This window comes from Phoxinus phoxinus (assembly GCF_949152265.1).
Source record: "Phoxinus phoxinus genome assembly, chromosome: 5".
In the NCBI taxonomy this organism is placed as follows: Eukaryota; Metazoa; Chordata; class Actinopteri; order Cypriniformes; family Leuciscidae; genus Phoxinus; species Phoxinus phoxinus.
The window spans coordinates 10,694,577-10,717,627 of record NC_136880.1 but is presented as its reverse complement, the minus strand read 5'-3'; the positions used below and the strand labels follow the sequence as shown (position 1 = coordinate 10,717,627).

Sequence of the window (23,051 nt, the reverse complement as noted above, 5' to 3'; positions counted from 1 at the left end):
CAGACGTAATTGTTAGACATCCAGAAGACGTCCTCACAGGAGCCAGAATGAAAGTTTTTTTATACATCTTTTCTGGACATTATATAGACGTAAATTAAAGACGTGCTATGGACGTAATTGTTAGACATCCAGAAGACGTCCTCACAGGAGCCAGAATGAAAGTTTTTTATACGTCTTTTCTGGACATTATATAGACGTAAATTAAAGACGTGCTATGGACGTAATTGTTAGACATCCAGAAGACGTCCTCACAGGAGCCAGAATGAAAGTTTTTTATACGTCTTTTCTGGACATTATATAGACGTAAATTAAAGACGTGCTACAGACGTAATTGTTAGACATCCAGAAGACGTCCTCACAGGAGCCAGAATGAAAGTTTTTTATACGTCTTTTCTGGACATTGTATAGACGTAAAGTAAAGACGTGCTACAGACGTAATTGTTAGACATCCAGAAGACGTCCTCACAGGAGCCAGAATGAAAGTTTTTTTATACGTCTTTTCTGGACATTATATAGACGTAAATTAAAGACGTGCTATGGACGTAATTGTTAGACATCCAGAAGACGTCCTCACAGGAGCCAGAATGAAAGTTTTTTATACGTCTTTTCTGGACATTATATAGACGTAAATTAAAGACGTGCTACAGACGTAATTGTTAGACATCCAGAAGACGTCCTCACAGGAGCCAGAATGAAAGTTTTTTATACGTCTTTTCTGGACATTGTATAGACGTAAAGTAAAGACGTGCTACAGACGTAATTGTTAGACATCCAGAAGACGTCCTCACAGGAGCCAGAATGAAAGTTTTTTTATACGTCTTTTCTGGACATTATATAGACGTAAATTAAAGACGTGCTACAGACGTAATTGTTAGACATCCAGAAGACGTCCTCACAGGAGCCAGAATGAAAGTTTTTTTATACGTCTTTTCTGGACATTATATAGACGTAAATTAAAGACATGCTATGGACGTAATTGTTAGACATCCAGAAGACGTCCTCACAGGAGCCAGAATGAAAGTTTTTTATACGTCTTTTCTGGACATTGTATAGACGTAAAGTAAAGACGTGCTACGGACGTAATTGTTAGACATCCAGAAGACGTCCTCACATGAGCCAGAATTAAGTTTTTTATACGTCTTATCAGGACATTGTTTAGACGTCAATTAAGGACGTGCTAAAGACGTAATTGTTAAGACATCTAAAGGCAGCCAGAATAAAAGTTGTATTATGTTTTCTGTAGTAGAAATGTCAAAAAGACTGTTAAAGACCCATACTGACATGGAAATCACATCTGTCCATATTTGCACTTTAAACATTTTTTTTAGGTACTTCAAAACAGTGGCAGTGAGTTAGTTCTCACTGAGAAAAACCCAGTTACTCATTGTTAATGATCGTTGTGTCATATTGCAGACACAAAGACCATAGATCTAAATTAAATTTTAATGAATATTTATAATAATGTATATTCAGTTGAAAAACTGTGTAGTTTATACTAGTCTTGCATTTTTATATCTTATCAATATAATTGTAATAAACTGCTTACCATTTTACTGTAAACCAAACGGATCACTCCAAGAAATCAACCATTTAAATCACAAAATATATTTTTATTACTAATTTTACCAAAACTTAAACCCAGAATAGTAAAGTAAAAATTAACACAATAAAACTTAAAACCAGAACAGTAAAGTATAAATTAACCCAATAATAAAACTTAAAAAGTCAGAACAGTTATTAAAGTTATTAATAAAAGTGCTAGAAAATGTTGTTAAAACAGTAAACAATTACAGTATTAAATCACAAATCAAGTAAAATTAAGCATCACACACACACATATATATATATATATATATATATATATATATATATATATATATATATATATATATATTAGGGGTGTAACGATACACGTATTCGGTAAACCGGTTCGGTGTTCGGTTTGTTGGACCATTTTTCCTGCTGAACAAAACTTATTTCAAATGTAGGCGCTGTCACTATCCACACACAGACGAAACAGTTAGATCCAGATGCAGTATTTATTGAGGAAATCCGTAACTCATAACATGAACCGATACGGACACCGGCTCAGGAACAGACACCGGCTGAATGAGAGTGTCCGGGGTTCCAACCGGACTGGAGGCTGCCATCTTGGTGTTGTGTGCAGCCCAGGCACGCAGGACAGCAACCGTATAAAAAGTGAAGACGGCCCTCTTGACCGTGGCAGGACTGACGGGAACAGCCTCCGGCACAGGAACAGTCTCTGCATCAGCAGACGTGCTGTGCCTCCTCCATGCATGCAATACCGCCACTGCATAAAAGAGGAAGACAGCCCTCTTGGCCGTGGCAGGACTGATGGTGGGCAGCTCCGAGACGATCTCAGGGATGACAGTGGGCTGCATGGGGACAACCTCCGGGATGACAGCGGGCTGCACGGGGACGGCCTCCGGGATGACAGCGGGCTGCACGGGGACGACCTCCGGGATGACAGCGGGCTGCACGGGGACGACCTCCGGGATGACAGCGGGCTGCACGGGGACGGCCTCCAGGGCGACAGCGGGCTGCTAGAGGGCGACCTCTGGGTCTTTGGGGAGACTAGAGGTCTTCCTTCTCCTCCGCCGTTTCGGATGGCGATGTGCAGGCTCTGGGCTGGATGGAAACCGTGGTGAACAGAGCTCTTGGCTGGGCGGAATCAGCGACGGATGGAGCTCTGGGCTGGACATCACCAGCCCAGGGTCGAAGAGGGGCCAGAGTGGAGAATGGTGTTGGGATTCCTCTCGACCACCTCCTCCACTGCGGCCTCCACTGGTCCTGCGAAATCTGACCAACCGGGTCCCCTCAAAAAATTGTCTTCCCTCCCGCTCGGTGGCTGGGGAAGAGACATTAAAACACATACCGCTGGATCTTGTTTGTGACGGAGTCCTTCTGTCACGATCCACACACAGATGAAACAGTTAGATCCAGATGCAGTATTTATTGGGGAAATCCGTAACTCATAACAGTCCAGGCAGGGGTCAAAATCCAAATAAGCAATCTGAAACACAAAACAATAAACAGGCAAAAACAGAGCGGAAACAGACCTCAAAAGTGGTGTGATGAATAACAAGGACTCTGTGACAATGACTGGACAGGCAGGGTATAAATACACAGACACAAACAAGGTGAGGGGAAACAGCTGCGTGCGATAATCAATGTTGAGACAGACAAGGATGATGGGAAATGTAGTAATAATAAGTGTAGGACACCGTGGGGGAAAGAGGACCTCTAGTGGTACACAAACCAGACACTGTGACATAATGTGAGAGATGCTGGCGTGACCACAACATTGACCAACATAAAATGGCAAACTTAATGTAAGTGGAACTAAACTGCGCTACTCATTATTTTGTGCTTCACGGACCGTTTATCAGTTTGGACCAATGCAGCACGAGCCGATCTTGATCAAGCGACACTGTTACTAGACAGCGCTAAGAGATCCAGTAAAGAAAGCATTTGAATTCGCTACTTAAGTAATAACATCGCTGCGAGATCTAGTGAGAAACATTCACATTTCTCCGTTATTAACGGATCAAACAGCGATGACGTAGAAAACCAGGAAGAAACATTGTGCCATGTACAAGTGTATTGTATTGAACCGAACCATGAATTTTGTGAAAGTTACACCCCTAATATATTCACGGTTCTGTATGATACGATACACTGGTGTCACGGTTCGGTACATTTTCGACATTTTTTATTTTATTAAAACTAACATCATGAAGTATGATAATTTTTTACTTTTAGCAATGATGGAGCTATACTTGACATATAAAACAAGCTACTTATAAAAAATGAAATGTAATATTGTAGTAGTTATAAACAAAGATTATATTTTAGATTAACATTTGAGGGCAGCAATTTTATTCATAATGTCAAAATAAAACCGACGTAACTTTACTTGACAGTAGGCCTACAATGTTTCTTCCTGGTTTCCACGTCAGCGCTGTTTGATCCGTTAACTTATTCATTATGGCGCTTTTCCACTGCATGGTACGGCTCGGTTCAGCTCGGTACGGTTCGACTCGGCGCGGAACGGTTCGGCTCGCTTCGCTTTTCCACTGCGTGGTACGACTCGGTACGGTTCGGTTCACTTTAGCTCGGTTGCTTTTCCACTGCAGTTAGTACCGCTTCAAAGTGGGTGGGACTGATTGTTAATAGTTGTAGGTCCTGTAGCTGTGCTACTTCCGCTCCTCGGCAACCTTAGAGGAACGTCTGCACCTCGTCCACTGAACACGATTCAGCCATTTCTTGTTTGATTTTTTTTTACTTTTTTTGTCAAGTAAATACTCTAAAAACAGGTGCTACCGCGTTGGCTGTTGTCTGGCTATTTAAATCTAGCGGGTTTAGTGTCTCGTGTCGCAAATACAATGACGCTGAAGTGACGATTCTGTCTGACCAATCAGTGATCTGCAGTGTTTTCACGTCACATTATAGTATCGGTACGGTACGCTTGGAACCTCAACAGAGGTGGTACCATTTAAAGCGAGCCGTACCGTACCGTACCATGCAGTGGAAATGCGCCATAAGTGAGCCGTACCGAACCGAGCCGTACCATGCAGTGGAAAAGCGCCAAAGCGTGCCGTGCCGTACCGAACCGAACCATGCAGTGAAAAAGCGCCATTAGATACTAGTACTTATTATTAGATGCTAGTCATTAGATACTAGTTCTTATTTATTACGTACTAGTAGCTATTAAAAAGACACTAGTACTTATTCATTAGACTAGTACTTATTCATTAGATAGTAGTACTTGTTATTAGATACTAGTACTTATTCACTAGATATTAGTTCTTATTCATTAGATACCAGTACTTATTATTAGATACTAGTACGTATTCATTAGATATTAGTACTTATTCATTAGATACCAGTACTTATTATTAGATACTAGTACGTATTCATTAGATATTAGTACTTATTCATTAGATACCAGTACTTATTATTAGATACCAGTACTTATTACTTATTTTGATAATGACTAGTAACTATTCTTTTGTTACTAGTAACAAATAAAAAATGTTGCCATTAACTTCCAGGGGTCAGTCAGATATCAACTATTCCGTTATGTTATTATTTATTAGGTACTAGTACTTATTTTTAGATACTAGTAGTGTTGTCACGGTACCATAATTTCAGTATTCGGTACCAATACCCGTGAAAATCCACGGTTCTCGGTACCAATTGCGGTACCAAAGCTTAATTTAGATTAAATTTGCATATATTAAAGTTTATAACCATTTGTTAGATAACATTAGCTAAAATTACCTAACAATAAACACTAGTTCTCTTACGTAGAGTTCTCTCCTACTGCGTCGAATCGACGCTGCGGGAAAGATATTTCTTTGTCGAGATTGAAGCCCAAAAAATTAATCCTTAATTTTGTAATATGTAAAACGCTTTTCTGTAGCATACAACCCTAGGCAGAGCAATACAGCTCGCCCATTGGCTGCTCCGCCAGAAAAGCACAGCCTATGCGAGGCCAGTGACGCTGACCAATGAGGGCGCTTCGCGCCCTTCTGCGTCATCTCCCGCCGAAACAGGCGTGGCCTAGGTCTATAAATACCAAGCATAGCTGCTTCCACTCCGATTTTCTTTACTTCACGAAGCTACACGCATCGTTGGACCGGATTCGAGCCACCACAGCCGTCTGACACAGCACCTCAGCAGGACGAGCCCTTACCTGAAGCCGCTGGTCATCGCCGCCTTCAGCCGCCGTTCCCTGCTGCGCTTCTCCGGCGTGGAATATCCTTTCAGTCTTTGTGTGTGTTTTGTGTGTGTGTTCGCCTACTGCGTCACACATTTTTTCCTCACAAAAGAGCACGAGTGTCTTTTTAAAGATGTCTCGCGTTTCCTGCGGCTCCTGCCGAGCCGCGCTCATCGACGGGGACCACCACGAACTATGTGTTTCCTGCTTGGGCGAGGAACATGCAGCTATCGCTCTCGGTGATGGCGGCTGCCATCACTGCGACATGATGCCAATCGCGACTCTGCGGACTCGCCTGGCATCTTTCGCTGAAGCTGCTCAACCGCCCCCTGTAGCGCCGCGCCGTAGAAGCGCCGCGCTCAGCGGGTCCCGGAACCTCCCTCCACGAGGAGCTCGCCGCCGCCGCCGCCGCTAGCTCCTCTCAACGTTTCGCTCGAGTCGCTCACCGACGGACAACAGCCGCAGCACGCCGCTTTGTCCGTTATGGAGGACGACCAGCAAGCTGTATCTGAGGGGGATGACGACTGCTGTTCGCTTCTCGCTTCGGAGAGCGAGGGATGGGCGAGCTCTGTGGATCTCCCCTCCCCCGCCGTTCCGGAACGTCGAGGAGGGAAGATCAGCATCGAGACAGAGCTGATGCGTCTGCTCACACAGGCCGTGTCGAGCCTCGGCCTCGAGTGGTCGACGCCCGAACAACCTGCACTCAACCGGCTGGATGGCCGCTTCCTCGCTGGAGACCGCGCTGCGCCCCCCTCCAGACACGCACCATTTCTTCCTGAGCTTCACGAAGAGGTAGCGAAATCGTGGAAGGCGCCTTTTTCAGCCAGAGTGCGTACTTCTGCCTCGCCAGCATTCTCCGTAGTGGACGGTGCTCGAGACAGAGGCTACCACGCTCTCCCTCCGGTCGAGGAGGCCGTAGCGACTCACCTTTGCCCACCCTCTGCTGGACGGCGGGCTAAGGGAGTCCTACCATCGAAAGCTTGCCGCACATCGTCAGCTCTGAACGGCCGCGTGTATTCCGCCGCCGGACAAGCTGCATCGGCGCTGCACACCATGGCGGTGCTCCAAATCCACCAGGCTAACCTCCTCTGCAAGCTAGACGAGGAAGGCCCGGGCGCGATCAGTGTTCCGGACTTACGTAGCGCCACAGACCTAGCTCTTCGCGCTACAAAGTCCGCCGCACACGCCATCGGCAGGATTATGGCCTCAGCTACTGTTTCCGAGAGACATTTGTGGCTGACTCTCTCTGAAATGGCGGAGTCAGAGCGCTCTGCGTTCCTCGACGCTCCCATTTCAACGACGGGCCTCTTCGGATCCTCCGTGAAGGACTTCGCGGACCGATTCGCCGAGGTACAGAAAACTTCGCAGGCCATGAGACATTTTCTGCCAAAGCGCTCCAGTTCCGTAACAGGCCGCCCTAAACAGCCGCCTGCCCGAACTCAGCAGCGCCCCGCGCCCGCCGCACCGGCCCAGCAGCAACAGGCCCGAGAGAGACCACGGTCTCGCTCCGCCGGACGCCGCCCGCCACCGCGTGGTCCTCGGCCCAAGATTTCACTCAAGCCCGAGGCCTCGGCGCCATCCTAGCCCTGCTAGGAAAAAGACGGTGTTCGGGTCCCGCTGCGGCCGGACTTCCACCAAAGATTTTCGCTTGTACAGCCCTAAGTTCCGTGTTTGTACCAGTGTATTTAGCAGCCAACAAACCGGCCGTAAAGCCCGTTTGCCTGCACACAAACGCCGTTTTCACGGCGACCCAGATAAATCTAAAAAAGAGTTTAATTTCTGGTGTTCCGGCCAAGGCCGATGGTGTAATGTGTGTAACTGCAATGCCCACCCAGTGCCCATTCATTCACACAAGCACAGCCCCGTTCAACACAGGGTTTGCACACATAAAATCGGCTCATGCCGATTGTGCTTTGCATGTAGTGAGCGTGCCCACTATCCAGTGCCCACAACCACTACACACTGCACGTTCCGCGGTTTCTGTAAAAACGAAACTAACGAACGGTCAGTCAGTACACAAACACAGTGTCCCCGGTGTTATAAATGTGCCCGCCACCAAGCGCCCACGTTTATTCACAAACATATCGAGCCCTACGGGACTCGTCCCGCGCGCTCTCTCTCGACACAGAGAGCCGAGCGCGCGCGGGATGCATACTGTGTTAAACATGCCCCCCGCCTCACACGCCACGGCGTCCATGTCACAGCACACGGTTGCTCTCGTGTCGCCGCCATTTCGCGACCAGGGCCCAGATTACATTCAACCCCTAGTCACACGTGCAGATGCATGGGAAAGACTTCCCGGGGTCTCAGAATGGGTGCTAGAGACTATAAAAAGAGGCTATTCGCTACAGTTTCATCGACGCCCTCCCCGTTTCACGGAGAAAGTCGAAACAACGGTAAAAACAGAAGTAGCACATCTACTTCGAGCCGAAATAGCGAAGCTATTCGGTTGTTAAGTCTGACGTCAGACGTGACGTTTAGCCACTTCCGGGTCCAAGCGCTCCGCTCGTCCAAATCCAACAACAATGGCGGAACCTGTAACTTTATTTACAATCACATCTTTCTTTAGTGAGGCACCCTTGGCGGTCAAAAAGGGTTTCAATTCTTTTAACTCCAACAGAGTGGTTAGTGTAGCTCATAATTCAGATGGCATAATTAAGGGTAGAGTCCAGGCATCAATGAAAAAGAAGGTTTACGAGGTTGAGGTGAGTTAGCTGTAAGATAGCTAGCAGGTGGTTCACATTGATAATCCATGTTCTGGATGAGGTGTTTCAAAATAAAAAAAATGTACATGACTGCTATAACTGGATGTAAACGAAGAGGAAAATATGTGACAGCCAGGTTTTAGAGGGTTAGTGGACTTAGGCTAGTCAATTTAGTAGTATGATCGGATCTGACAGACCCTAGCTACAGAAGTAACGTATTATGATAAACACAGCGCTGGTAGCAATGTGTTTTAGTCAGGGCTGCCAACTCTCACAAATTTGACACTTTTCACACGCTCTCACGCACAGAAAAATCACGAAGCAAAGAGCACTTTAAGGTAGAGGTTACTTATGATATAAAAATGACACAACCCCCCCCCCCAGCACTCAGATTCTGTCATTTTTATTACGAAATTCAAACAATAAACTACCTAATAACCTACTATATTACATATTTATTATATTTTTACCTATATCATTAAATAAAGTTGTTATTTTAATAAAAAACGCATTTTATTTATTTTGAGTTATTTTTAACCAGCTGATGTGTTTACAGCATTAGTGAGGTTTTTTTTCCCTGAGAAAAATTAATGGCTATCTTGTGTACCAAATATGTATCCAAATTAGTCAATATTGAATCAAATCACAATAAAATAATTGAAATTGGGAAATTTGTGTCAAGCAAGTCAAGTCAAGTCAAGAATATTTGTATAGCGCTTTTCACAATACAGATTGTATCAAAGCAGCTTCACAGTATTAAATTAAAATAATAATAAAACGTCCATGTTTGGTAATGCTAATCAATAGTAATATTGATTGATTCATTACATTGAATATCCCCAACTGAGCAAGCCAAAGGCAACAGTGGCAAGGAAACGAAAAACTCCATCAATAATACAAAACCTAGCTTACCAGAAATACCATGTAAACATTATAACATCTTGTCACGTAACTTAATAAAATTATTTTTAGTTTCTAAAATGTTGTGACAATCACAATACACCTATTGTGATGCAATATATATTTTTTACATCCCCCAATTCCCCTTCCATAATTCTCATTCCAAGCTAAATTCAAAAGTTGGCAGCCCAGAAAGTGTTAGGGTGATGGTTAAATTGTTTTCAATACAGGTGCACATTGAGAGCCAGGCAGTCAGGTACAGCAAATGTGAGTGCCCAATCGGCAGAGACAAGTGCCATCATATGGCAGCTTTGTTGATTTGGGTTGAGAAAAATGTGTCCCGCACCGATGTGGAATGTGTGTGGAAGAAAGCCAGCACTCCGAAGGGGGACGAAATTGCATCCAAGAGAGTGTCTGAGATGACACCATCCACAACACGAGGTTTGTAATAAGTTTGTTGATGTTGGGTGGTTTTAATTATTTTCTTACATTTCTGTGATTTTTTTAATTTATTTTAAAAGCTTAGATTGTGTGCTATAAATGAATGATCATATCATGACAAATTTTTATAACCAGTCTTATACCATTATTTCAGCTGGCATCAAAAGACCTGTCACCCAGGAGGACAAAGAATGGGCTCAGGCATCCTTACTGAAACTTGGTCGTTTTACTGGGATGGGGTGGATTTTGAGTCCAGAGCCGTCTCAGGTATGTTTTTTTAAGTTTGTGCTTTTTTCATGTACGTTTTATTTTTATTTTGTACTTTTATGTTCCCTTAAAATTAGCAGAAACATCACAATTACACTAGATTAAATCAATGACAATTCAGCTAGGGTTTTATCATCCAACACATAATTTTGTACACTGTTATGGTGAATTTTTGTAAAATTTGAACCAGGGGTTTCAAACTGAGTAATATAGTTAGAAAGTAACATTACATAATTTAGGCTCATGAAAAATGTGGTAAACAACACACGTGTGTATGTATGTAAACCATTGCTTTCATTTCAAATGTATTTTGTGTACACTATGTGGCTAAGGATGTGGACACCTCACTGACTTGTGCCTAACTTTAAATCTAGACGCTACCAATCAAGACATTTGATGGGCTGGTGACCAGCCCAGGTTTTGTCCAAGCTGAGGACAAGGCTCTATATGTGCTGTCAATGCTTGCTGTCAATGACCAGGAGAAGCAGCAGATTGAGGAAGCAACAGTTGGCCAGGCTAAGAACGCATCATGGTAAGAAAGCTTATTAATAAAAACAAAATTATGGTGGTTCTGAGAGCATAACACGCCAAAACTTAAACACATGTAAACAGACAACACAAGCATAACTAAGTTAGCCCTGATGACATTCTGCTGTCATTACTCGTCTAAGACAATCCTGAAGACCTTGATTAGGTGTGTTTTTACATGAAACTGTAATGCTAATTGTGGAGCAAAAATGGTCTCTCTCATGGTTGATTTCTTTTAACAGGTTTGCATATCGCAAGAAAAGGATTACAGCAAGTAACTTTGGTTTGGTCTTGGCAGCAGTCAAGCGGAAGTCTTACCCGCCTTCCTTATTCAAAACCCTGCTTGGCCAGTACAACCTCAAAGACGGATCTAAAGTAAGTTGTGGTTAATAAATGAATATTTAAAATGAAGGCATCTCTGTCTAAGAATACACTTATTAAGACTTAAGTGGTATTTGTCCCCTCCCCCCTAGGCATGTGATTGGGGAATCCTCCATGAGCCAAGGGCAAAGCAGGAATACACTGAGCGCACTGGTATGGTTATACAAGAGAGGGGACTGTTCCTATCTGACAGCGGCCTGCTTGGTGGATCTCCGGATGGGACAGTGTTTGGAAACTGCATGATTGAAGTCAAGTGTCCGTGGTCAGCCAGAACCAAGACTATCCTGCAGGCAGCAGAGAATAGGGACTTTTTCCTGCAGTTTGATGAAGTTGTTGGTTCCCTGACACTAAAAAAAACTCACAACTACTGGCATCAGATCCAGGGAAACCTGCATCTGACCGGAGCTAACAGCTGTCACCTGCTTGTGTGGACTCCTCTTGACCTTGTGCTTCTGCCAGTGCTCAAAGATCCTACATGGGCTGTTAACTTTGACACTCTGGAAATATTTTATAAAGATTGTTTCCTACCATACATTCTATCACAGTTGTAACTAAGTACTGTTAAAGGATTAGTTTACCCCAAAATTCAAATGTCCTGATAACTTACTCAACCCAATGCCACCCAGTTTTTTGAGGAATTTTATTTAGTTTGCACTGAAGAAAGAAAGACATGAACATCTTGGATGGCATTGGGTTGAGTAACTTATCAGGACATTTTCATTTTGGGGTGAACTAATCCTTTAAACTTGAAAATAAATACAAATTTGACATTTCACACAAGCAAGGTAATTTATTTATTATACAAGTTTGTAGGCTAAATGTCACGCCTGACGTCAGACTTAACAACCGAATAGTAAGTACATGTAGTTAATTAATATTACACAGTACTTAAATATATAATTACACTGTAACATTGAGACCTTCAAATAGAGTAATCAAATAAAACTATATATACAGTTATTTATATACAGACATATGTATTACACCCATTAACCAGTTTTTTTTTACTTTTTAATCTGATTTCTACAAGCAAATATGCAGTAATTCATGTACAATACAGTTAAAGGGATAGTTCACCCAAAAATGAAAATTACCCCATGATTAACTCACCCTAAAGTCATCCTAGGTGTATATGACATTCTTCTTCCGGGAAGTTAATAAAGGCCTTCTGAAGTGAAGCGATGATATTTAATACTTTATCGACTAAAATACCTAGCATCCGGTAGACAGCCGTACAAAACTAGAGTAAAGAAACTAGTATAAAAGAGTTAAGTCAAGTTCAAGGGTGAATGTCATATACACCTAGGATGGCTTCAGGGTGAGTAAATCATGGGCTAATTTTCATTTTTGGGTGAACTATACCTTTAACTCATCCAATTTCACGGAGAATGGGTGTTTGTAAATTTGTAAGACACACACACACTTTAAGTATCTTGTTTATATTTTGTTTGTACTGATATGGAATGTGGTCCAAAATGTGAAACAATTTCAGTCGCTGAATTGAACGCTCCACATGTATCCGAGCTTTTGAGATCAATCTGTTGTTGTTCACTTCCTCCTGCGTAAACTGTCCATTGACGAGAAAAGACGGGATGTTCAAAGAAACTCCTTCTGGCAAAATGTCCCGAATTGTGAAGCCCTTGTCTGCCATAACCATATCACCAGGATGTAGATGTTGGAGAAGTCCACAGTCAGCTGTTATTGCCTTGTCTGAGGCACTCCCACCGTACAGGTCACTGGCAAAGGTAATAATTCCATTAGGCGCAACACCGATTAAAGCCTTAAGTGTGGTTCGTCCTTTATACTGGCTGTACAAATGACACTGTGTATCAAGCCTCTCTGTGTTAGAGACGGCAACCTCTGTGCAGTCGAGCACGATCCTACAGTTCGGGAAGGGCTGGAAGCAGTCTGGCAGCGATGTTTGATTCTTGGCTGTGGAGGGGATGTTGTTCTCAAGCAAACCTGCATACAAAACATCATACAGGGCACTAATGATGGTGATGAAGATGTTGGTTACTGTGGCCGTGCTACAATTAAACCTTGTTGCAAGGTCTACGTGGCCGCAGTTTAGTCTAAGCTTCATTAAGGTCAGGAGCAATTGATCAACTAGGGGCATCATTTGGACAGTCCAATCAGAATGATATTTTAACTCGAATTTAGAAAGAAGTGCTTCCAGAAACAGGACAGTGGCAGCATCAGGCAATCCAGTAAAATATTGAACTCTGTCAGAGCTGGAAGAAATTTGACTGAAGGAAAAAGTTTGCTTCTGTTTCTCCAATTGTTCTTTCAATCTGTCATTCTCTTCCCGCAGCATGTCATTCTCCACCTCGAGCGCCACAAGACTTTTTGAAGTACATGGGGTCTCTGCGGTTACCACGTCAGCAACCGTTCCCTCATCCTCACCACTGCTAGGGACCATTTGTTTCCTCCGTTTAGGGAGATGGCTGAGCTGCTCGGGGAATTGGAAAGTCTTTCCCTCGTTCCAAGCAAACCGTGATGGCCCAGCAGCTTTTCCATTGGGGAAATGCCAACTGCACACCCTAGAGTTGCAGTTTGGGGTGAAGTTTTCACGTCTGTAGAAAAAAAATTACAATAATTTTTAATATTACTTTAATTGTTTATGTAATCGCACTACAATAACAGTAAAGCAGTCATTGGCAATAATTGCTGTCTACAAATGTTTTGTTTCAGGTGTGTGTATGTGTACTGTACACTGTAGTTTGTGTCTGTTTTTATTTAGCTTGTTTGTTTATGCTTGTTCTGTGTTTGCACGCTAAGAGCAATGTAAGATCAGAGTCATTGGCCATTAATCATGATTCTGATCTAATATCTCATACTCCCTCCAACAATACTCAAATATTATAGCAAGAAAAAAACATTAGAACAGTTAAAGTACGATAATCCACTAACGTTTCTCATTAACATTAACGTTACACACATTATTTACATACCCTGAAGCCATCCTAGGTGTAAGTTATATGACATTCTTTCAGACGAATACAATCGGAGTTATATTAAAAAATGTCCTGGATGTATTATAGAAATGAAAAAACGTTAGCAGATTATCAATTTAACTGGTCTAATGTTTTTTTCTAGCTACATACCATCTTTGTGCTTCAGTTTGTCAAAGCTAACGTTAGACTTAGCTAGCTAGTTTCATCTTAACTAGGCGGTAAATAATAATGCCTGACAACCGAAACATGATGCAATAATTGGGTTTATATAGCAAGCAAACAACATATAAAACCCATAGACTACATAAGCCTTATTCTCAAAGGGCTGGTTTTGCTTTGGCGCTAGTGGGTGCTAACGTTAGCACCCACTAGCGCCAAAGTGTCTTCATTCGTTTAATATTTGTAACTTACCTTATCAACTGCAGCCATTTTCTCTTCTCCTTCTCGTCACAAGGAAAGCGGTAAAATGACAGCTGAATGTCACTTGTTTTTTTTAATTCTGATCTTTTGATACAACACGGGACACAGCACTGAGGCATGATAAAAACACGAGCGAACAGCGGTAGGTAGATACTGAGGACCCAGCCTTTGGACCCGGAAACAGTATTATCGGAGATGGTTACGTCACGACTTAACAACCGGATTGAGCAAAGGGGCCATAGAGCCTTTATCTCAAGCTCAGAGCGAAGGGGGTCTGTACAGCAGATATTTTCTGGTACCGAAAAAAGACGGGGGTCTCAGACCCATTTTAGATCTCAGGCATCTGAACAAAGCGCTGACAAAGCGAAAGTTCAGAATGCTCACGACCAGAGCCATCCTCGCGCAGGTTCGCCGAGGAGACTGGTTTATGGCAATAGATCTGAAAGACGCGTATTTTCACATACAAATTGCGTCACGTCACAGGCGATTTTTGAGATTCGCCTTCGAGGGCCAGGCATATCAGTACACAGTCCTGCCATTCGGCCTGTCTCTAGCACCTCGTACATTTACAGTGTGCATGGACGCGGCGCTGGCACCCCTGAGACTCCGCGGCATTCGAATTCTGAATTATTTGGACGATTGGCTGATTCTAGCTCAATCACCTTCAGAACTCATCCGCCACAAGACCCTAATTCTCGATCACCTCGAGTGCTTGGGTCTGAGAGTCAATTGGGAGAAAAGTTCACTGTTTCCCAGTCAAAGGATCTCCTTTTTAGGACTGGAGCTGAACTCGCTGTCTATGACAGCTCGACTGTCATCACAACGCAGGCGAAATTCCCTGCGGATGGCGAAATCCTTCCGCAGCGGCCACATAGTGCCGCTCAAGAGATTTCAGAAAATGCTAGGCCTCATGGCCGCAGCATCGACAGCTCTACAGTTGGGCCTGCTGCGCATGCGCCCACTGCAGTTCTGGCTAAAAGCGCGTGTACCGCGCCGAGCATGGGTCCACGGTCGTTATCGCCTCAAGGTCAATCAGGAATGCGTTTCAGCCCTGACACCATGGAGAGCGTCAGACTGGTACCGGTCAGGTGTAAGCCTGGGGACTTCTTCGAGCCTGAAGGTGGTGTCCACGGACGCGTCCACCTCAGGCTGGGGAGCACTGCTCGAAGGCAGACCGTTTTTTGGCCAATGGGCAAAACGAGTCGAACTACCGCACATAAACTGCCTAGAAATGATGGCAGTGGACTTAGCGCTGAGGCGCTTCTGTCCTCGGATAAAAGGACACCACGTCCTAGTCCGTTCGGACAACACGTCGGTAGTAGCCTATATAAACCGCCAGGGTGGCGTGAGATCCCGAAACCTTTACAGGCTGACGGAACGCATACTGGTATGGGCCCAGCACAACCTGCGCTCGCTGAGAGCGATCCATGTGCCTGGTCGCCTGAATGTAGGACCAGACAGACTCTCACGGAACAATGTTCCGACAGGAGAATGGTCCCTACACACACAGACAGTGCGTCTGCTGTGGAAAACGTTCGGCAGAGCGGAGATAGACCTGTTTGCAAACCAGGAAAACGCTCACTGCCCGGAATTCTTTTCAAAGAGCACGAACGCGCTCGCCAGAGTCTGGCCCCGCCGTCCGCTCTATGCTTTTCCCCCTGTCTCGCTCCTGCCCCAAGTGCTCGAGCGAATCAGGAAAAGCGGATGCTCAGTGCTTCTTGTAGCACCATACTGGACGAATCAACCCTGGTTCCCAGTCTTGATGCAGCTCAAGAGTGCTGCTCCGTGGCCGATCCCGGTGAGGAGGGATCTCCTCTCGCAGGCCAGGGGCTCGATTTTGCATCCTCACCCAGAGCTATGGTCCCTTCATGTGTGGGCCATAAACGGGTACCCGCTAAACTCCCAAGAGGAGTGTTAGACACGATCGAGCAGGCTAGGGCCCCGTCTACTAGACGGCTCTACGCTTCCAAATGGTCGGTGTTCTCTGACTGGTGTTCAGACCAAGGTCTATCACCTCTTCAGTGCGGTGAAACGGAGGTTCTCTCCTTCCTGCAGGAGCTGTTGGATAAGGGTAGGACCCCATCCACGCTCAAAGTCTATGTGGCAGCCATATCAGCGTTCGTCAATCCGACGCTTGGCCATGCACTGGGCAGAAACGACCTGGTGGTACGTTTCCTTAGAGGAGCCAGGAGGTTAAATCCTCCAAGGCCTCCCTCAGTCCCCGTTTGGGACCTTTCTACAGTGTTGAACGCTATGAAAGGGGCCCCTTTCGAGCCTATTCACTCAGTTGACATGAAACATCTGTCTCTCAAGACCATGTTTCTTTTGGCTCTCGCTTCAGTGAAGCGTGTGGGGGATCTGCAAGCGCTCTCAGTAAGAGCCTCTTGTATGGAGTTCGGGCCCAACGACTCTATAGTCGTGTTGAAACCGAAGCACGGGTATGTACCTAAGTCCCTCAACACACCGTTCAGGGCTCAGGTCATCTCCCTGTCGGCTCTGCCGGCCTCTGAGGACGGAAATAGCTTCCTTTGCCCGGTCAGGGCATTAAGAGCTTACGTGTCCCGCTCCGCTGTTTTTCGACAGACGGAGCAGCTCTTCGTTTCGTTCAGTGGGCGCTCTAAAGGGCGTGCTGCGACGAAACAGAGCCTATCTCGATGGGTAGTGGATGCCATTGCGCTAGCCTACGCATCTAGAGGTTTGGAATGCCCCCTGGGCATCAGAGCACATTCTACGAGAGGCATGACCTCGTCGTGGGCTTGGTATAGCGGAATCTCTTTGCATGATATTTGTATGGCGGCAGGCTGGGCCTCCCCGTCTACATTTATAAGGTTCTATAACCTAGAGGTTCCCGCGTTGCAGGCTAAACTGCTCTCGGTCTAAGACCAGGTATAGTGTTCCTGCCCCGCACTGCGGCCCAGGTCACTAATGTTTAAGCATCACTCACCGACAATGTGTCCCATGAGCATGCTATTTACCCCCCCCCATATATATCTATTATTTACATATATATGTTATTATGCCCCTAGGGGCTCTATTATAAAGGGATGATGCTATCCTAGCCGCTCTCCCTGTATACTCTTGGTGTAGGCTCTGGCATGCCGGGGCGCGTGCGCGCGCCCTCGGGTGTCTGGGTCGGTCCAAGAGCACGCACGGCGTCTTACAGGGGTTCCCGCAGCGTCGATTCGACGCAGTAGGAGAGAACTCTACGTAAGAGAACGTACTCGGTTACTAACGTAACCTCGGTTCTCTCTAGGAGAGGGAACGAGTACTGCGTCTCATGCCGTGCATGCCCACGATGTGTCGCTTCTGTGACAAAAATCGGAGTGGAAGCAGCTATGCTTGGTATTTATAGACCTTTATAGCCACGCCTGTTTCGGCGGGAGATGACGCAGAAGGGCGCGAAGCGCCCTCATTGGTCAGCGTCACTGGCCTCGCATAGGCTGTGCTTTTCTGGCGGAGCAGCCAATGGGCGAGCTGTATTGCTCCGCCTAGGGTTGTATGCTACAGAAAAGCGTTTTACATATTACAAAATTAAGGATTAATTTTTTGGGCTTCAATCTCGACAAAGAAATATCTTTCCCGCAGCGTCGATTCGACGCAGTACTCGTTCCCTCTCCTAGAGAGAACCGAGGTTACGTTAGTAACCGAGTACGTTATACACTGAAGCAATTATTCTCCTTGGGGTAATTTAAAAATACATTTTTAAAATCAAAAGTTTTATCTGTTCATGAACAATCAAGTGTTTGTATTAAATAACATTCACAAACATACATTAATGTTGTAAAAATATATTGTTCACTCTATGTGTTGATGTTATAAAAAGGCATTAATGTTAATGAATGGTAGCCTATCTTATTGTAGTGTTACCAACTAAACAGGAGGTAAAACGTGTTTTATTTGACTGTCCTTTTATTTAATCCAAAACTGCGTTCATATTTAATTTTAAAATGGATTTTAAACAAGATACAACCGCACACGATACCACTTTAGGGGCGTTCATATATCGCGTTTTATGCGCGTGCAAATTCGTTATTTCAAATGTAGGCGTGCGGCTTATAATAGAAGCATCTCAACAAGTCATGTGACAAAAACCAGCGGCCTTTCCGTAACAACATGGAAAGCTCGGCCGAACAGCTGATCATAGCTGTACAGGGCGGCTTTTTATTTCTCATCTCCATGAATATATCTAGTAGTAAAGCTAATGCAAGGGCTAGAAATTATTTGATGATACTTCCTCGTCATCATGGACAGCGCAGTTTGCACCGCTTTCTCCTTTCCACAAGCGCGTGCTCTCCCGTTGCGTCTGCCGTTGCTAGGCAACCATGAACAGAAGCGCGCCTGGAAAACTAATTTGCACGTGCAAAAAACGCGCTATGTGAACGGCTCTTTCCTCCTTTCTGGTCAACAAGTGGATTCAGAGCCACCGCATTAGCAGCGCCGCCGGTCGCCATGTCTCAGTGTGTTTATGAAGAGGACGCAACTGTGCACCGTTCGGACAGCGCGTCAAGAACCGGATTAATCCGATACTTCAGTACCACCGGTACTTAAGAAAAGCTGGTACCGTAACCATTTAATTTTTTTAGTACCGAAATGGTACCGAAGTACCGGGTCTTTTGACAACACTATTACGGTACCAGCTTTTCTTAAGTACCTGTGGTACCGAAGTATCGGGTTAATCCGGTTCTTGATGCGCTGTCCGAACGGTGCACAGTTGCGTCCTCTTCATAAACACACTGAGACATGGCGACCGGCGGCGCTGCTAATGCGGTGGCTCTGAATCCACTTGTTAAACAGAAATGAGGAAAGAGCCGTTCACATAGCGCGTTTTTTGCGCGAAATTCGTTTTCCATGCGCTCTGTTCATGGTTGCATAGCAACGACAGACGCAACGGGAAAGCACGCGCTTGTGGAGAAGAAAGCGGTGCAAACTGCGCTCTCCATGATGACGAGGAAGTATCATCAAATAATTCATTGATTTCTTTATTCATTGAGATGAGAAATAAAAAGCCGCCCTGTACAGCTATGATCAGCTGTTCGGCCGAGCTTTCCATGTTGTTACGGAAAGGCCACTGGTTTTTGTCACATGACCTGTTGAGATGCTTCTATTATAAGCCGCGCGCCTACATTTGAAGTAACGAATTTGCACGCGCATAAAACGCGATACGTGAACGGCCCCTAAAGTGGTATCATGTGCGGCTGTATCTAGTTAAAAAGGCCTTTTAAATATGAACGCAGTTTTGGATTAAATAAAAGGACAGTCAAGTCAAATAAAACACGTTTTATCTCCTGTTTAGTTGGTAACACTACAATAAGATAACATTCGTTAACATTACTTAATGCCTTATCTAACTTCAACACATTGAGTGAACAATATATTTTTACAACATTAATGTATGTTTGTGAATGTTATTTAATACAAACACTTGATTGTTTATGAACAGATAAAACTTTTGATTTTAAAAATGTATTGGTGGGCTACATTTTTAAATTACCCCAAGGAGAATAATTGCTTCAGTGTATATAACTATTGTTAGGTCATTTATCTAATGTTATCTAACAAATGGATATACAGTTTAATATATGCAAATTTAATCTAAATTAGCTTTGGTACCGAAATTGGTACCGAGAACCGTGGATTTTTACAGGTATCGGTACCGAATACTGAAATTTTGGTACCGTGACAACACTATACCGTAACCATTTAATTTTTTTTGTACCGAAATGGTACCAAAGTACCGGGTCTTTTGACAACACTAAATAATAGTACAGGTATTTGTTCAATAAATACTAGTAGGCCTACCTATTAAATATATACTAGTAGCCTACTTATTCATTAGCTACTATTACTTGTTCAATAGATACTAGTACTTATTCAATAGATACTAGTACTAAGGGCCAATCCCAATTCTATTTTATACCCCTTCGCCTACCCCTAACCCTTCGCCTACCCCTTCCCCTTGGCCCTTGAAACAGAGTGGCAAGGCGTAGGGGTGAAGATATTCCCCTAAGAAATGGGACACCACTACTACACCGTTCACGTCATTATACGTCGTCGCTAGCGCCTACGTCACAGGAGATGCGCCGATGTTTACCACAAACTTCCAAGATGCCGTCGTCAGCTGTAGTCATCTCAGTTGCGTGGGTTACTGCTATTTTTTTGCATTTAAATTGTGAAGTTCGCAGAAAACAACGGAGACGACGATATCTTCGACGATTAAGTTTGCTGGTGGATCAGTTTATGGTATGTATGATGGCTGCTAAGACGTTTTGTTGTAATTTGAACGTAACGTTTAACGTTAGCTAACCACAACTCGATAACGTTAGAAGCTGGAAAAACTGTAAAACGTCAGTGGACTTGTATTATGTGGTGTTTTATTAACACGTTGGAGTTACAGACCTATGTTTGTATCCATTTATTTATTTACTGTGTTTACAGGATTTATACAACTGAATAACCTTTTGAAGTTACTCGTTCGTGCGTGATAGCCAATTGTTTGTACCATAGCTTGTGTGATTTTGTTTTGGGGGAGAGGAGATGTGAAAGTGTTTACAATTCAGAATAATAATGTGAAATTTTTTCCAGGCTGGTCGTCCAGTAACGTACTGCAAGTTAAACCATAACGTGCCCATCTTGCGGTTGTGGTTTGATGTGGAGCTGGAGCTGAAGCAGGATTTCCGCCTGAGCAGAAGAGCAATGAATGCTTTGCAGAGGCTCTTGCAAAGAGAACAGGACCATGGCTGGGGTCATCAGCTGGAAACTTTGATCTATGTTTACTGGCTGGCCCATGGACTATTATATCGGGTAGTGTCCAGTGTTTTCAATGTGCCAAAAGCAACAGTCCATCGCGTAATCCACAGAGTGGCACAAAACATATGGATAAACCTGAAGAAAGCAATCTCCTTCCCACAAGCAGAGGAGCTGCAGGCAGTAGGGCAAGGATTTGTCCAACTATCAAGAACACCTGCATTTAACAACATTGTTGGTGCAATAGATGGCACCCACATCAGGATCAAACCACCACGGCGGCACCAAATAGACTACTTAAACTACAAGGGCTTTTATTCCATCAACATGCAAGCAATATGTGATTCCAGTGGACGATTCCTAGATGTATTTATTGGCTATCCAGGGTCAGTTCACGACACCCGAATACTGAAAAACAGTTCATTTTATAGGGCACAGCGGTATCCACCTACAGGGTACATTATTTTGGGTGATGGGGGCTATCCCTGTTTAGACACCCCACTCTGCTTGATCACACCCTAGAAAGAGCCAGTGTTTGGACAGGTCCAGGGACGCTTCAATTACTACCAGTCAAGGGCGCGCAGTATTATTGAAAGAGCTTTTGGTATTATGAAAACAAGATGGAGGTCTACACTTTTCAGAGCCTTGGAAGTTAAACCAACATTTGCACCCCAGGTCATTGCTTCCTGTGCCTTTTTGCACAATGTGTGTTTGGACAACGAGGACATGCTCGAGCCAGATGACGACATTTCAAGGGAAAATTCTGACTTCCAACCTCCCTGTGAAGCCATGGCATACAACGAAACATCTGGGAATGCTACAAGGGACAGACTGGCTGCCCTAGTTTCAGGCATTGTGCAAGCCACATGAAGATGATCCGTGTGCGTGTGTGTGTGTGTGTGTATATAGAAATGTTGTTCTTACACACACAGATTTTTTTCTTACATCTATAAATGTATAAATATTGTTCTTACACTCACATATCGATATTGTTCTTACATCTATAAATATTGTTCTTACACACACATATATCGATATTGTTCTTACATCTATCTATATATCAATATGTATATATAGTTCTTTTTAATCATTGTTATTTCAAATAAAATTACATTGCAAAAACATAGTGCATGGTGAATTGTGTATCTGTTTTAGGATATTTTGCTGTTTGGTATTGTTATTAATCCCCAGAAACACCTTTTTTAAGAAACAATATTTTTTATTGCCTTAATGCATAAAACTCTATAAATAGATAAGAACACATCCATTCACATAAAAAAATAAAATATTGCACTGGAATGTATAAACTTTGTAAATAAAAAAAATATAGAATAGCATATAAACAAAAACTTGGCATAAACCTGTACCTGTACAGTTGTGCAAAACAACTTGTAAACAACTGTTTAAACAACTTGTAAACAACAATTTAGAAAGCACATGAAAGACAACTACATTTTGTCTACCATTTTTTCAAATAGACACAAGAACCTCTCAGTCTTGGCCTCACTCTCGTTGTGGCGTCTTTGCTCCTCATGGGACTCCTCAACTAAAAATTCCAAAATAGGATTACTTTTGCGCTTTCTTTTCCTGGGTGAAGGAGTTAAGGTGCTTGCCATGGCCGTTGGGGTTGCTGCACTGTGAGAGGCTGTGGCTCCTGTATTTGGCAACGGTGAGAAGGCTCCTATGCTGCTGCTGGCTGCATTACTAGGCTCAACAATCTCCTAGGAGAACAAGACAATACATAAGTAATTACAATAAAGAAATGAATAATATATGTAATTTGCAGTCAAAATTATGAAAATCTACATTCTGACAATAATAAATGCACAATAATAAAATAACAAAAGAACAATAATAAATTCCTCCTGACCACAACAATTTAAACCTTACCATGACTATTGTTACTGGATCCTCATCATTGAATGATGCAACCACCACAGGAGGGTCCACAGAAGGCCTGGCACCCAG

The 23,051-nt window shown here is 43.8% G+C and overlaps 2 protein-coding genes across 2 annotated transcripts; one reads left to right on the top strand and one right to left on the bottom strand.

Annotated features, from left to right (window-relative positions):
* Positions 1–8,415: 8,415 nt before the first annotated feature.
* LOC306998941 (uncharacterized protein) lies at positions 8,416–11,516 on the top strand (the record flags this gene model as incomplete). Its single annotated transcript, XM_079613339.1, has 6 exons — positions 8,416–8,448; positions 9,579–9,789; positions 9,944–10,056; positions 10,431–10,588; positions 10,827–10,959; positions 11,058–11,516. Exons 1-6 carry the CDS (start codon positions 8,422–8,424, stop codon positions 11,514–11,516), a joined length of 1,101 nt encoding a protein of 366 aa, XP_079469465.1. The 5' UTR covers positions 8,416–8,421.
* A 430-nt stretch (positions 11,517–11,946) lies between these two features.
* Positions 11,947–14,549, bottom strand: LOC306999294 (uncharacterized protein). Its single transcript, XM_079613829.1, has 2 exons — positions 14,331–14,549; positions 11,947–13,538 (listed from the first exon to the last, which is right to left on the bottom strand). Exons 1-2 carry the CDS (start codon positions 14,456–14,458, stop codon positions 12,335–12,337), a joined length of 1,332 nt encoding a protein of 443 aa, XP_079469955.1. The 5' UTR covers positions 14,459–14,549; the 3' UTR covers positions 11,947–12,334.
* Positions 14,550–23,051: the final 8,502 nt, after the last annotated feature.

Coding starts and splice junctions, on each gene's coding strand:
- LOC306999294 (XM_079613829.1), bottom strand. CDS start 14,458: ATGCCTCAGTGCTGTGTCCCGTGTTGTATCAAAAGATCAGAATTAAAA. Junction 13,539..14,330: donor AAATGGCTGCAGTTGATAAG/GTAAGTTACAAA, acceptor TTTTTTCTACAG/ACGTGAAAACTTCACCCCAA.